The 16,014-nt window shown below is 53.4% G+C and overlaps 1 protein-coding gene across 1 annotated transcript in view; it reads right to left on the reverse strand.

Annotated features, from left to right (window-relative positions):
* FSD2 (fibronectin type III and SPRY domain containing 2) overlaps positions 1 to 16,014 on the reverse strand; it is a 46,829-nt gene that overhangs the window by 6,717 nt on the left and 24,098 nt on the right. The window contains exons 3-12 of the mRNA XM_077774417.1: positions 15,777 to 16,014; positions 15,556 to 15,651; positions 13,582 to 13,812; positions 11,854 to 11,876; positions 10,761 to 10,882; positions 7,420 to 7,575; positions 4,814 to 4,948; positions 3,945 to 4,095; positions 1,794 to 1,930; positions 429 to 558 (exon numbers count right to left, since the gene is read on the reverse strand). The exon at positions 15,777 to 16,014 is cut by the window's right edge and continues 123 nt beyond it. Coding sequence (XP_077630543.1) covers positions 429 to 558; positions 1,794 to 1,930; positions 3,945 to 4,095; positions 4,814 to 4,948; positions 7,420 to 7,575; positions 10,761 to 10,882; positions 11,854 to 11,876; positions 13,582 to 13,812; positions 15,556 to 15,651; positions 15,777 to 16,014 — 1,419 coding nt within the window. The remainder of the gene's footprint in view (positions 1 to 428; positions 559 to 1,793; positions 1,931 to 3,944; positions 4,096 to 4,813; positions 4,949 to 7,419; positions 7,576 to 10,760; positions 10,883 to 11,853; positions 11,877 to 13,581; positions 13,813 to 15,555; positions 15,652 to 15,776) is intronic.

A 16,014-nucleotide genomic window follows, 5' to 3' on the forward strand; every position in this document is an offset into this window, starting at 1 on the left:
GAGCACCAAGGACTGGAAACAGCTACACTTCTAGACAGACGGCGCACGTCTTTTGGGGGACCGCCCCCCCCTCGGGTCATGCACCAGCACAATCCCTCACCGGCTGTAGGAGACGGAGCACCAGCCCAAGCCTGAGAGACCTACATGCTTGTTTCTGTCCCCAACGCCCGTCAGTGCCCCTCATCGTGGCTGCAGGGTCTGCCTCCTCCAGCTCGGCGGCCGGACCCCACCTCAGAAGCCACAACAGGTGTCTTCAGCCCACACCAGCCAGACCCTTCCTCCGCTCCAGCTCCCCAGCCTCCCCTCCCCCGCCCCAGACCCCTAGCCATTTCTGGGACCTCTTCGAGGTCTGTCATCACCACTTTTTATGTAAACAACGTGTATTAGGGAGAGTCACGGAATGTTCTAGTGATTGGCTGGCGAAGTACCTGGTGAACCGGGTGTTGCTAGGGAGCAGCTCCGTTGCTGGGGTTTTCTTTTCGCTCCGCACGACCGTGAACCCATCCTCCGAAATGGTCAGCCCGGCGTGGCAGGTGTGNCTGTGTGGGCGAAACACGCAAAGAGCCCCAGCCAGTCCCACCCCCGTGCCGGCCGGGGGTCCTGGCCTCACAGTCCTCTCCCTCCCGCCACCGACGATGGTGGCGGTGAGCATGCGCTGGGAGCCAGCGTGCCTCGCCCCCAGCAGGCAGTGTGCAAGTCTCCCCTGGTTCAAGCCTCAATTACTCTCAGAACCACATTATTATTTACACCTGGGGAGGAGAAAACTGACGCACCAGGTGGTTTAAAAATAATCACCTGGCGGGGCACCTGGGTAGCACAGTCTAAGCTTAGTGTTGGACTCCTGATCTCCGCTCAGGTCATGATCTTATGGTTCGTGAGTTCGAGCCCCCTTGACGGGCTCTGCGTTAATGGCGAAGGGCCTGCTTGGGATTCGGTGTCTCCCTCACTCTGCCTGTCCCACTCTCTCTCTCAAAATAAACAAATAAACTTAAAAAAAAAACTGGCAACGACACAACTCAAATTTGAACCCCCAAATCCCCCTGATTCCACGGGCTTTGCTCTAAGCTGGGAGGCTTATAAGAGCCTGCTCACGGACAAGAATTTCTAACCTACCTGCCAAGGGAAATGGGAATTGAGGAGATTAACGACCAATCTGACAAAGGGAAGTGGAATTCAACATTTCAATGAGGGCAGTAGCGGAGAGGCAAGGAGATTACAGCCATCCCCAAATCGTGGTTAAAACAGAGCTCACCAAAAAATGGTATAGAACAGATTGTTGAATAAAAAAATTACTTAATAAAAACTTTATTTAGTAAAAAAAAAATCCATTATTTAGGAACATAGTAACTAATTCTCCATTACAGTGACTTAGCTAAGTTCTTTTTTCTCGAGTTCCTATTCTGTCACTTCTTTCATCTGACACCTGGGTGCAAACATCGCCATCAAGCTGTTCACAATGATTTCCACAGTTTGACGCTGCTGGAAATCTCATTCGCTGTCTGCAGGTTCCCAGCTGGGAAGCGATGCACCACGTGCGCCCTTGCTGCCAGCTTGCCGGTTCCAAGCGAGGGTCATTTTTTAATCTATAATAATTTTTGCTGATTTGTGTTCATTTAAGGTTTTCATAAATACACTCTTTTCTTCCATTTTATGTCTTTTAGAGGGAGAGAGAACAAACGTGCAAGAGGGAGAGTGGCAGAGCCTGACTTGGCCTACTTTCCAGAGAAGCCGTGCAGCGCTGGTCTGCCCCAAAGTGGCTCCCTGAGGTCTTAAGGGCATGAGGCCAGGGCACATACCTGTGGTGTAGACCGTCACGGGGTCGCTCCTTGCACTGGGGCCCCCCACGCTGAGGGCTCGCACGTAGATGGTGTAGCGCTGCCTGGGCTGCAGCTGCACCAGGGCCTCGCACGTTGGGATGCCCACAACCGACCTGGGCACAGAAGGGGAGCCTCAGTCACGGGGTGGGGGGTGCGCTGGGCAGCCAGGCCCCGGCACATCCCTTTTAAAGCTGGGATTTTAAACTCGCCCTCGCACCGCAGCCTCCGGCCTACACCGCTGGCGGGTTTCCTCTTCCAGCTCTACTTTCCTCGTTCAGTTGTTACTCCTCGTGTCTGTGGCCCTCTGCCCTCGGGGCTCCCCAGCCCGAGTCCCCAGCCCCCAGCTGTCTCACGCTTGGCCTCGGTCTCCCACTGTGCCCCCAGCTGTCTGATGGGTCAGAACCTCTCCGAGGGCGGGGGCTGAGTGCCGCCCGCCTCAGCCCAGCGCTGGGCCTGTAGCAGGTACCTCGGTCTGTGTTTATGAACCGACATCTCTGGCGAGAGCGAAAGGGCAGCACAGAAGCCCCCCGGGGACCCAATTTATTGCAATTCTACCGCACACAAACACAAGCGGATAACTGTCGGCCTTGTCCGCAATCGCTAAGCCCCTTTCAGTCCAGGGGAAAAGAGAAGGCTTCTCTCCAATGTGATGCCCGTTTACACCGCCCTCATCCGACGAGGCGAAGGCTGTGGCTGCGGGCCGGTGCGGCGCTTTCACACGCGTCCAGTAAACACTAACCAAGCCCCTTAGGTTCCAGACACTGGAGGGGAGGCTCTGGGGAAAGCTGAATGTGGTCCCTGCCCTCACCGAGCTCACGGGCGAGGTGGGCAGAGAGGCCCTCTGCAAGCCAGCAAGGGAGGAGGCGCAAGCTGGTACCCGGCGCGCGGGGACGGCGTGCTGCACGGTGGACAAGGCCGGAGAGGTGGATCTGGAGCTGAGCTCTCAAGAATGGCTTGCACGTAACTGGATGAAACGGGGACAGGAGTCTCCTACACGGAAGGAGCCCACGGCAGGAAGGCACACGGGAAGTAGGAGGAGCTAAAACGTGACCAGTGTGACGAGCCAGACACGGAGGGCAGCTGGTGAGGCATGAGCTAGAGATGCAGGGGAGGGCGCGGCCCCTTCCGGGAAGGAGTTCTGTCCCTTCTTCAAGATGATTAGATCTGTGCTGGGAGGGCAGGCACTACCCCAGGTCACGGGCCAGCCTCCTGGTGACGCCCATCATTACGGCCCCAGGTGTCAGGTGCTCCTGGAGCATCAGCACAAAGTGCACAAGAAGTTGGCATCGTTCAGGTGGCCAGGACCGCCGGACGCCCCTGCCCCACTCCCGAGTATCTCGAGAGGTAAATAACCAAGGTCAGCCCTGAGGTGGCCGTGGACACGTGGATTCTACCTAGAACAGAGGGTGTGGGACAGATGGCCAGGCTCCAGGCCTAGCACTGAGCACAGAAGAGTCTGTCTTTCCTGACAGTTGACACCAATTCCACTTCCTCCGTTTCTCCAGAACCAGGTGGTGCGCCCTCTGCTCCACTGCTGGGCAGCCCTGGACGCGGGGGCTGCTCCCGGACTGTCGGGGTCTTGGCTCGCTCCTGCCCCGGGGCCACGCCGCCGACCCGCTATCCTCGGAGCCTGGTCCTTCCTCCGTTCAGGTCTCCATTTAGATGTTCGCTCCATCCACACAGGTCTCCACTTTCACCCATCCTCCTCCTTACATGTCTTTCTCCTTCAGAGCACCTTCTATTTTATGTATTTGTTTTCCTGTTTTCTGTCTATTTGCCCCCACTCGACAGTCAGCTCCGTAGGGAAGGGAATTTATCTATCTAGTCTCCTGGAACCCAGGTCCCGGCCCCGGGCCCGCAATACTGTGGAATGAATGAGTGGTAAATCTTCGTTGGACTGGAAAAGCATCCCTGAGGTTTAAACTGTTTACTCACACATCACGCACCTTCAGTAATAGTGTTTGAGAAATTTCTCAGGAAAACAAAGCGGCCCAAAGTTAAGGTTCCAAACTCTGTCCTTCTCTGCAGGCCCTGGGCATTTCCTGAGCTGTGTCAGGTGTCACACATACACACACACACACACACACACACACACACACACACACCTCGGCCATGACTATGACTCACTCAGTCACTCCTGAGGCTTCAGGCGTCTCCGCCTGGGTCAGCTCCACCGTGTACGAGTCCACGGGATTCAGGTTCCCAGACTCCCAGCAAATCAGCGCAGCCTCTTCGCAGCTCCGTATCTCTTTGCTTTTTATAATGGGAGGGGAGGGCGCTAGTGCGGGACAAAGGGGGAGAGGAATGACCATTCTGCTCCTATCCAGACAGTTTGTCCAGAGCACGGCTAACCAAGCACAACCTCTGCCCACAAAAGACATTCAGTGCAATAAAAAACAAACCAGGTACAAGAGACTGAGTATTTGCGTACCCTCCCCCCGCCCAGAATTCATGTGTTGCAGCCTGTTCCCCAGCGTGGCGGTAGGTGGGGTCTTTGGGACATGATGAGGAGGGTGTCTCTCATCAATGGGAGCCCAAGGAGCTCTGGGTCCCTTTCTGTTGTGTGAGGACGCAGCCAAAACAAAGTCAGCTGTCTACAGCCCCGGAAGGCTTCACATCAAGGCACCAAATATGCTGGTGGCTTAAAAGGACAGGCCCCTTTCAGCTTCCAAAACTGTGAGAGTTAAAATTCTGTCATTTATGAGCCACTCGGTCTGTGGTGTTCTGTCATGGCTGCCCACATGGCCCAAGATGCCGGGAATCCCTTTCAGACGGTTCCTGGAGCAGAAGGCGGCTGAAAGGTGAAATGATGCTGTGATTGTGAGCAGTGCTTTCTGATGTTTTGAGACCAACTCTGAGCAAGTGTCCCTTCCGTCCTAGGAACACAGGTTTGGTGTGTTAAATGAAAGGAAAATGGGCTGCTATTCCTGCCCTTCCAAATGAAATCAAATGTCCTGCCACACCTCGAAAGCCGTGGCTCCTGGGGCCCCCCTTACCTGTCATGTACACTGCACGCTCACTGGCGGGGCTGCGGCCAGCCCTGTTCTGAGCTGTGACCCAAAATTCATACTGGGTATTTGGCACAAGATTTCTCACTGAGCAATATGTTTCTTTGACAGTCATTGTAAACTCTGAAAAACAAAAAATAAAAAACAAAAGACAAGAATTCAACCCCAAAAAGAGGCCAAGTGGCTCCAAATCAGCTGTGCTGAATCTCCCTGTAGTAGCTGACAGAACTGGCCATAAACTCCTCCCACCCGTGTATGTGTTCTCTGCGGTGTGGCTTGCTGCTCCTTCAAGAGGTTCATTTTTTCCTGTCATCCCTTGATGGGCTGAGCCACGTGACTTGCTTTGGCCAATGAGACGGCAGCACACATGATGCCAGCAGATGCCTGGGAAACGCGAGTGCAAGGGGGCTTGTCCTCTGGCTGCTGTGATCACCGTCCATTTCTTTATTTTTTAACATTTAAAAAATAGTTTTTGTTTATTTTGAGACAGAGAGAGACAGAGCATGAGCAGGGGAGGGTCAGAGAGAGGGAGACACAGAATCTGAAACAGGCTCCAGGCTCTGAGCTGCCAGCACAGAACCCGACGCGGGGCTCGAACCCACGAACCGCGAGATCATGACCTGAACCGAAGTCGGACACTTAACCCACAGAGCCACCCAGGCGCCCCAAACACTGTCCATCTCCACGTGAACAAGCCCAAGCCAGGCTCCCGGACAATGAGACCCGATGGACAGAGGCCCCAGTCATCCCTGCCAAATCCCCAGACCTGTAAGTGAGGCCATCCCACACCACCCAGCTCTACGTAGCCAAGCTGGCCCAGACCAGAAGAACGTCCAGCCAACTCACATAATTATAAGAAATAACAAATGTTTGTCATTTTAAGCCAATAAGTCATGTATATGTGTGTGGAATACGGCAGGATAGGGTATTGTTACACAGCAAAAGCTAACTGATACACCTCCAAACCTCCCTAGAGTCTTGAAAGGCAGTGATAACTCATTTACCCACCCTCTGATATCAGTTCCTTTATTACAAAGTGGTCCATTTAAGAGATCTTCTAGAGGGGCTCCTGGGTGGCTCAGTTGGTTAAACATGTGACTCTTGATTTCGGCTCAGGTTATAATCTTACAGTTTGTAAGATCAAGCCCTGTGTCGGGCTCCGTGCTGATAATGTGGGGCCTGCTTGGGATTCTCTCTCTCTTCCTCTATCTCTGCCCCTCCCCTGCTCACGATCTCTCTCTCTCTCTGTCTCAAAGTAAATAAACATTACAAAAGAAAAGATCTTCATAGATTGCCATGACACAACCCAAACACAATGACTTCTCCTGTGTGTCTGCAGAGAGAGCCAACAGGGATGATTCATGACATGGACTGGCTAATCAGACCTGGCTTCATGGTCCCTGACCTCCCTTGTATTTATTTACTTTCATAATTTCTTTTTTTAATTTTTAGAGAAAGAGCACACAAGAAGGGAAGGTGGGTAGAGGGGGAGAATCTCAGGTAGGCTCCCCGCTCAGCTCCGACCCTGATGTGGGGCTTGATCCCACGACCCTGGGATTGTGACCTGGGTCGAAATCAAGAGTCGAACACTCAACCGATTGAACCACCCAGGCCCCCCTCCTTGACCTCTCTTTTAAAATCTTCCTCTTTCCCCACTGTGGCCTCTTTAGTCTTTGTTCAGATCACCCTCATCATCCGCTCACCTTATTCTGACCTCCCTCAGCATCACTTAATCTTACCCTTACTTTTCTCAAGCATTCCCCTTCCTTCCCAGTCCCTGCACAGAAAACCCACCCTCACCTTCGGCACTCAGACCCTCCCCCTGCCTGGGCTGGTGCAGCAGTGAGCTCTGTGTGGCGAGCCTGCACACGTGACTCTTGCCCTGCTCTGCCATCGCCCACTGTGTCCCCACGGACAGCACTTTCTCTCTTGTCTCAGTCCCCTTGCCCATGAGGTGGAAATCCCCAAGGAAAGCCCTCTCTTCCCACCCGGCGAATGGCTTATCTGTCGTGTGGGGAGGGGGGAAGCAGCTACGCCCAGCCCTAGGCCCACACCAGCTCCGTGTCCCTGAGAAGGGGATGGGCCCAGAGCTGCCCACCCTGGAGGGTTGGGGACATTCCCAGGAGCGTGCTCAACCTGCGCATGTGGGTCTGATCAGCGGTAGCCCTTTCGAGCTGCTTCACGGGGGTCTGCAGGTTAACCCTCCAACTTGTCCCGGCAGGAGGCTGCTCTGAGAAGGGCCAGCCCAGGGGCGGGGGGGCGGGGGGGGGGGATNGGAGGGGCATCCCCACCCTTTCTGCACACAGCGGCCGACAGGGACTCATCCCAAGGACAGCTCTGGCCTGACGGCTATACCTACACTCCAGGCACCTTAGCTGGCCTGTGGCCTCCCCAGGCAGCCCCAACGTGCCCTGTGCCACACCCCCTGCCTGCAGCCCGGGTGCCAGGTAGTTCCCGGATGACAACAGCCCCAAGGAGCTGCATACACAGATTCACCCCACCTCTGCCCTTTCGATTACTGGGAAAACTGCTCCCCGGCCTCTGGGGGCCCTTGGCCGTTCCAGAGCGTGAGTACGACCTTGGCGGAGCCTCACCTGCTTGGTCCTTCCCAGGCGAGCCGTCCTGCACTGGCAGGTAGGACAGCACGTAGCTCTCCACCGTGTCGTCAGAGTACAGGCTCCAGCACACGCGGACGGAGGAGCCCGTGGCCGAGTTGGGGGCCTGTGGGTTTATTACCGGAGCAGAAGGAGCTGGACGAGGCAAAGGGAGAAAAGCAAACACAAGTGAGGAGCCTCCAGGAGAGGTGTGGGTTGGAGCCAGGACTCCTGGTCCCCTGAGGCATCCGTGGGCTTTGCCCAGACGGGACAAGGTCAGGAAGGCCACACCTCCTAAGCGCCAGCCTGCAGGCAACAACCAGCACGTCCATTCCTGCTCTGACAAACCCACGCAAACTTGGGGGGGGAGGGCTCGGTGACAGGGACTCGGGCTGGGGGTGGTATGCAAGCCCTGCTACAGGCATGGGTCCTCTGACCCCTCCCACGCCATCCGGAGAGGCGAGGCAGCCTGGACCACGGCAGTGCCGCCCACAGCCCCGGAGAGAACAGAGGAGAGGAGCAGCTTCACCGGGAGAGCCGTCCGCCAGCCGTGTCTTCATCATGATGGGGGAAGACTGGGTTGGGCCAAATGTGCTTTTCAGAACCATCTTGAGAATCCACCTACTGAGTTAATTCTTTTTTTTTTTTAATTTTTAATGTTTATTTATTTTTGAGAGAAAGAGAGAGAGCACGAGACAGAGCGTGAGTGGGGAAAGGGCAGAGAGAGAGGGAGACACGGAATCCGAAGCAGCTCCAGGCTCTGAGCTGTCAGCACAGAGCTCAAGACCTTGAGATCATGACTTGCGCCGAAGTCGGACGCCTAACTGACTCAGCCACCCAGGCGCCCTGAGTTAATTCTTTCATTTTCTGTAGGTTAATACTCTGCCTCCCCAGATTCACACACAACCGAGACACCCTCGTCTCTCCTCTGTGGACTCTTCTCCCTCGGCAGCATCTGCCTGCAGCCCAGTCTTTGCCAAACAACCTTGACTTCTGATTTTGACATTGATCTGTCCAGGTAAGAGCACAAGTAAACCTGAAGGTGCTTCCCAGCCGCAGCTCAGCCCTTCCTCTCTGGCCGGGGCCTGGAAGGTCCTAACATGACAAAGGAGAGGAGGAAGAGAAAGAACCTAATGACAAAGTCCAGGATGTACAGAGGGTGCCATTCTATACCCTCAAGGGACAGCCCCATAGCAAGAAGGGCAGGAGGTGCAGAGAGAAGAGAGGGGCCCTGGGGTTGGTAGCCTGCCAGAAGGCACCAGGTGATGGTCTGTATAAGACCTGAACTGGGGGGTGGGGTAGAGGGGGGAAGTGTCGGCATTTCTCAAGCACTGACTTGAGTGACCATGCCTTTACTTCCAAATACCTGAGCCTGATGATCTGGGCAGCACCACCCCTTGGAAAGGGAGGGACCATCCATTGGACATCGAAGCTCAGTGAGATCACCCCATGAACCATGAGTCTAAGAATGGCCACCAAGATTTATCAATGAGGACGTCCATTACAGTGTGGTCTCTAATGGTGAAAAACCTAGAAACATCCTAGCAGCCAGTCCAGTTGAGAACCAAGTAAACAGGGGCGCCTGGGTGGCTCAGTCGGTTGAGCATCCGACTTCGGCTCAGGTCATGATCTCACAGTTCGTGCGTTCGAGCCCCGCGTCGGGCTCTGTGCTGGCAGCTCAGAGCCTGGAGCCTGCTTCGGATTCTGTGTCTCCCTCTCTCTCTGACCCTCCCCTGCTCACGCTCTCTCTCTCTCTCTCTCTCTCAGAAATAAATAAAGCATTAAAAAATTAAAATAAAAAAATTAAAATTAAAAAAAAGAGAACCAAGTAAACAAATTAAGGTATACACCCATTAAAATGATGTTATAGAAGGATTTACAATACAAGAAATATTGATTAAAATTTTGACTAAAAAAGCAGGTTACGGGGTGCCTGGGTGGCTCAGTAGGTTAAGTGTCCGACTTTGGCTCAGGTCATGATCATGGCTTGTGAGTTTGAGCCTTGTGCCGGGCTCTGTGCTGACAGCTTGGAGCCTGGAGCCTGCTTCTGATTCTGGGTCTCCCCGTCTCTCTGGCCCTCCCCCACTCACGCTCTGTCTCTCCCACTCTCAAAAATGAATAAGTGTTAAAAAAATTTTTTTTAAAAGCAGGTTACAAGAGGGAATAAATGCCCTTTCTATTTCAAAAAAAGTCTGTGTAAAGGGAAAACCTAAAATGACATGTACATTTTTACAACATAGTTGGGTGTTGGTGAGGAAAAGGTGAGCAGTCAAAAATAAAAGGGCTAAATTACAGTATTATTCTTAGAAATTAGTAATCAAAATAGGGGCACCTGGGTGGCTCAGTCAGTTGAACGTTGGGCCCTTGATTTCAGCTCAGGTCATGAGCTCACAGTTCGTGAGTTTGAGCCCAGCCAGCATTGGGCTCTGTGCTGATACTGAGGGGTCTGCTTGGCATTCTCTGCCTCTCTCCTTCTCTGTGTGCCCCTCCCCTGCTTGCTCTCTCTCTCTCTCAAAATAAATAAACTTAAGTAATATCTTTTTTTTAAAAAGTAGGTAATCACAATAATATTTTTAAGTTTATTTATTGAGAGAGAGAGAGAGCAGGGGAGGGGCAGGGAGAGGGGGTAGAGAGAGAGAATCCCAAGCAGGCTCCCAAGCAGCACTGTGAGCACAGAGGCCAACATGGGCCTTGAACTCATGAACCACGAGATCATGACCTGATCTGAAATCAAGAGTCAGACGCTTAACCAACTGAGCCACTGAGGCGCCCCCACAATAATGTTTTTAAGAGCCACCTGCTACCACGTGATGTGCTACACATACATTGCCTCACACAACTCCCACCATGTCCCCATGAGGCTTTATTATGTCTGTTTTGTGGACAAGGAAACCAAGAGTCAGAGAAGCTAGGCAAGTTGTCTACAGTCACACAGCTAGGAAGTGGAAGGGCTGGGATTCTTACCAGCTCCATAGGGTCCCAAAGCTCACTTCTTAGCCACTGTGCTAGCTAAGTAAGTAAAATTCGGGCTACTCGCCTGGAGTAACTCAGGCAGGAGAACAGACAGGGGTTTATGAATCTGGGCAGGCTATGAACACAACATTTCAAGGCTGCCCAGGGCCAGATATTGGCTCCCTGCAAAGTAAGGGTGGGAACTTCCCCGGGGAGGTCAGCCTCTGTCCTCACCTTACATACAAGCTGTGAAGACATGAAATTAGAGGGGGGAAAATAAAAAACCTGTTTCTAAATCTTTATGAGGTTTTTTAGCTATCAAAATTTCTAACTCAAAGTTCAGGGACTTGGAACTTTCTGTGAAGTGTGCACACAGGCAAAATCTGCACCTGGGATGGTGTTAATGGAGCCCATGAGCTGCTCCACGTCAGAGAAGTCCAAGGTCTGGTCTTCAAAGTCAGGCTGTGCAGAGATTTCCACGTCTGTTTCTGTATTCAAGAATTTCCCGAGTCTGTTGGTATAAAAAGATATGCTAACAAGAAAGAGGGGGCACATGCCTTGGGGGGGGTCTACAGTGCCGGGTCATTGGTAATAAACGCGAAGGGCTCTTTGCTGAATTTTTATTTCTTTAACGCACTGCTGGCTGTCATCTGCTCCGGTGACTGACCCAGGGGGGTCCCCCACGGGGATGGGGGAATTGGTTTGTGCATTTGAGGGGAGTAGGGGTGGGTCATTTGGGGGGCATGTGCCTAAGAGCTTCAGATCTACACCCTCTAGAAGACCTCTCAGGTGCTGACCCAGAAGCTTCCATCCCCACGCCACCCCAGGCCCCACCATGCACAGACTGGGGTTTCTTCTCCACGGGGCCGAGCGTACTCAGCTTGCTGACGGGGGACTGGGGCTGTGCGCTTTCTTGCACCCGCTCCCCGGCAGTCACAGGGTTTGTAAGCGGCAGGGGCAGACTCTGAAATCAGGTCTGTCTTTCGCTTCTTAATCCTTATGTTATCAAGCCTCAATGTGCATGTGGCTTTACAGACATTATCTCACTTAATTCCTATAAAACTCTCCCTGTCTGTAAATAAGGAAGGGGAGTCCTAGACTGGTTGGACTTGCCCAGGGTCATGGGCATAAAGGGATTTGAGCTACTCTCTGGCTCTACAGCCGTGTGTGCTTTCTGTGGTGCACAGTCTGGGTCCTGGCACAGCTCAGGGGTGTGGGAGGTACTGGACACTGGCTCCTCCTGGTGAAAGGAGGGGCTCACAGGGGTGGCCTGGCCACAGGCTTGCTGGCTGCGGTGTCTGAGATTTGGTACTAGCAGGCCCTAGTGACCCCCACCATGCCCCCAAAGCCAGCGCTGTTGGAGCTCAGGGGCAGATGTGAAAACTGTAACTGGGAGCACCTACCCAAGTGGAGTTGAGTCTAGTGACATCTAGAGGATCAAGAGACGGGAAAAGAAAATACGCGTCAGAGTAAGAGTATTACCTGTCAGCCATAGCCACAGCATCCTAAAAAGGAGGAGGAAAAGGAGAAAATACTAAATTTGATTTTGAAAATAAATTTCCTTTTCGAACTGTATCGTGATATAAGCACATTTTAAAATTTGGAGATTAGGGAAAAGAGAAATGGCAGCCCTTTCCCCCACTAACAAAACCACTTTCAGTCTGCCTGTGCATTTCTTCGAAGACTGCGTTTCCCCACGGATGTTCCGGAAGCGCCCCCGTGTCAGAAATGGTCTTTTGGGGGCGCCTGGGTGGCTTAGTCGGTTGAGCGTCCGACTTTCGCTTAGGTCATGATCTCGCGGTTCGTGGGTTCGAGCCCCGCGTCGGGCTCTGTGCTGACTGCCAGCTCGGAGCCTGGAGCCTGTTTCAGTNGTATCGTGATATAAGCACATTTTAAAATTTGGAGATTAGGGAAAAGAGAAATGGCAGCCCTTTCCCCCACTAACAAAACCACTTTCAGTCTGCCTGTGCATTTCTTCGAAGACTGCGTTTCCCCAGGGATGTTCCGGAAGCGCCCCCGTGTCAGAAATGGTCTTTTGGCCCACCCGTTGGAAAGACTGCAGAACAGCTCACGGAATGGGAATTCCATCGTTTACTTAACCATTCCTCTGGTGAGGGACATTTTGGTTGTTTCTAATTTTTCATCATCACAAATAACAGCGAGGAGAGCATTCCCACACATACCACTTTCTGCACATTCGGGATTATGTCTCAGAGATACTGCAATGTTGTGGGACCCGTGGTTCAAAAGGCCTGAGTGTCGAAGGCCCTAGTGGTGACTGCAGACTTGCTTTCCAGCTTGTCACGGGTCCCTCGGGTCCCTCGTCCCAAGCAGGGTGGGGAGGAAGTGCTGTTGGGCTTTGAGGGACCCCCTATGGGCGGGGTCAGTGTGGAGGCCATATTTGGCAATGGGGAAGCTCCAGAGGCTGTAGGCCCCTCCCCCACATCCTGGATACCACAACCGGCCATATTCCTGTGGGACTTCGTGAAGACAGGGGACCTCAGCTCTGACTGAAATTGAAATTCTCACAGCCCAGAAGCATGGGACCTTGAGCTCAGATTTAATTGGATTCCAAGCAAATTAAGAAATGGATTTTTTTTTTTTGCATGTTTGAGTTTATAAAGATTTAAAGTTAGTGCCGTTGTAACTGGAGAGTCGGAGGGTGCCTTTTTAGCCTGGATTACCTCCTCGTCAGAGCTCTAAGAGGCCGTCTGAGGTAACCAGAAAACTCTCAGAGCGCTGATGTTGCTCAGCTTCCTGGCGAGGGGGCAGGTCTCTNTTTGCATGTTTGAGTTTATAAAGATTTAAAATTAGTGCCGTTGTAACTGGAGAGTCGGAGGGTGCCTTTTTAGCCTGGATTACCTCCTCGTCAGAGCTCTAAGAGGCCGTCTGAGGTAACCAGAAAACTCTCAGAGCGCTGATGTTGCTCAGCTTCCTGGCGAGGGGGCAGGTCTCTGGGACAGAGGAAGGAAGGCTGGTGTTGCCTGAGGAATGGGGGAGGGAAGGGGTCAGCCGGTGTGAGTCTGCTCAGCTACTTACGGCCGGGCGCAGAGACATGGGTGATCGCCTCACCATCGTGACCACCCAGGAATCAGATGGATGCTGACGACAGAAGTCAACTGCAACCCCTCCAGGCAGACAGGGACCACCTAACGTACCCCAGCCATACTGTTCCTTCGGTTCACGATCTCATTTCACCTCGTGACTGACCTTTATGAAGTCAACCTTCTCTTCGTGACACATCTCTTCTATGGTTTCCATGAGCTCCTTACAGGTATCCAGGTTTTCCCCACAGCTGACCAGCTGTTCATACAAGGCTTCCAGCTTCGCTTTCTTTTTCTCCCCTAGAGCGTGTATTTTTTCTTCGTATTTTTGAGCAAGTGTTTCCAAAATCTCGTTGTAATGTGACTCAAAGTTTTGTTCCTGTCTTCCAAAGTTCTCCTGCAAGACGGTTGACCGCCACCATTATTATTTCAGTGAGTGTGCTATGTGGACTACAGAGTCATCTGGGGCATGAAAATATATCCACCCAGAGATGTTTTAGTCACTCCCACCCTTTTCTTATCATCTCTGGCCAGGACGCTGGGGTGGGTGCAGCGGGAGGTGGGACCAGGAGTCTATGGCTAGAGCCCCTGGGATAATTTTTTTTTTAAAGTAGGCTTCACGCCCGTCATGGAGCCTAATGTGGAGCCCAACATGGGGCTTTGAACTCACATCCCTGAGATCAAGAGTCAGACGCTTAACCAACTGAACCACCCAGGCGCCCGAGCCCCTGGGATCACCTTAATGAGAAGCACTGCCTTCTCTCCCGGCAGCATTTTGCAATCTTCCCCGGCCCCCACCATCCCCAGCCCCAAACCACCCCGCCTCTGTTGTGGCCACCTCCCAGGAACACGGTCAGTGACAAGTCAGCCCGCCCCCGTATCCCTGGACGGTGGACACCTATGGGGATGTCTGCCCTGGGAAATGAGCCCCCAGCATCTTGTGGCATTCACCTCCACTTCCTGATGCTTGCTTGCATCCTACAAACGCCAGGATCACACAGATCCTCGCATCAACTAAGAGAAGGATGCAGGGGGAAGGGGCGTAGGGACCGTGGCCAGATGGTCCTGCCTCATAGATGAGAAAACGTAGGAAGGCGGAGGGAGCCATTAGACCGTACTTAATCCTGGGGCAAGGCAGATGAGTAATATCAATTAAATCCTGTCCATTACTGGTCCTCTTAGGTTCGAAGCCTGGGAGAGCTTAGTGGGTTGTGACTGATGCCACCCTCACCGGGTTAACAGAGACATTTCCAAAGCAGAGGCTCTTATTGATGACCCAGGGAGTATTTACTGAACATCTGCTGGGTGCCCAAGACTTGTTCAGAATGGCAGCAGAGAAGGAAAGCAGTGGGGGACTCCCCAGTGTTGGTGTAAAAAGGGAAACTCAAGAGTCCTCACTGAGGGTGAGGGTACTTGGACCTGAGAGTGAGCTGGCAAAGTGAGTGTAGGGAATTTTGCCCGGGTGGCTGTACCTCTGTCCCTCCTACAAGTACCTTACGCTCGCTCCTTCCCTGTGCCCCGCAGAGGGGATTGGTGCAAAGTTCTCCCTCTCAAGACTGGGGCTGAAGAAGGTCCAGCTTCATGGGAAAGGGGCCTGGGGTTTAGCTAATTCATATGAAGTTGTTCTTGTGTATACAGTCTGAGGCTCTATTAATAGAGGTAGAGCACCCACAGGCAGAGAAGGAAGGTGGAAAGTCCTGGTCCTTGCCCTCATCTGGATGGGGAGGCTGAGTGCCGGCATCACAGCGGTGTACGACATACCTACTCGGCCCACCCGGGGGACGGTGACGTGTTTGGTGACAGGCACAGGAGCGTGTTAGTCTTATGAGAAACAGATACCAGCTGGGGAAATAATAAGGAGGGATGGGTGCCTTGTCCAGTCTGGACCACGCAAGACCCCACCCCCCTAAGTGGGACTGAGGATAGAGAGAAGAGACCCTGCCTCCCCTCGGGAGCTTCTGGTTCAGTAGGGAATGTGGACCGGTAAGCGGTTCCAGGGGGGTTATGTGCCCAAGGCCCCGCGGGAAGGCAGGGGAAAGGGCGAGAGGCGGCGGCTCTCTGACTCCCATCAGCCTCAGCCGCTGACCCAGCCGCGGCGGAAGCCACGCGTGTCTGACCGCGTCACCGCACCTGCTCTTACCTCCACTGTGATGAAAACCTCCTCCAAGTGATTTGCAAAATTCTCCATCTCGATAATCTGCTTTTCCAGTTTGAACATGTTTTTGTGAATTTCGTCCTGGGAAACAGAGGATCCCAAGGGGACGTGAGTGCTCTTTCCTCTCTTCTGTAGGAGGTGTTTTACATCCATTCCGCGTCCCTGAGACACAGACGCACTCAGGGCAGCTGGGGAGACCCGTTTACCTTGGCGCTCTCCAGGGCCTGGCTGAGCGGGGCCACCTCGTGCTCTCCGTGCGCGCCGGGAACCTCCGACGCCCTTACCGGCGCTCTGCAGGTGACACAGAAGCCCAGGGCGGCCTCGTCCTCGTCCACCTCCTCGGGGATGACGTAGCACTCGTACTCCTCGCTGGCCCGGCCGTGCGCGTACCTGTAGGCTTCCCGCAGGGCCCGGCTCGCCGCGCCCCAGCCCGCGTCCTCGGGC

This window comes from Crocuta crocuta, unplaced genomic scaffold, assembly GCF_008692635.1.
Source record: "Crocuta crocuta isolate KB4526 unplaced genomic scaffold, BGI_CrCroc_1.0 scaffold7, whole genome shotgun sequence".
Lineage (NCBI taxonomy): Eukaryota > Metazoa > Chordata > Mammalia > Carnivora > Hyaenidae > Crocuta > Crocuta crocuta.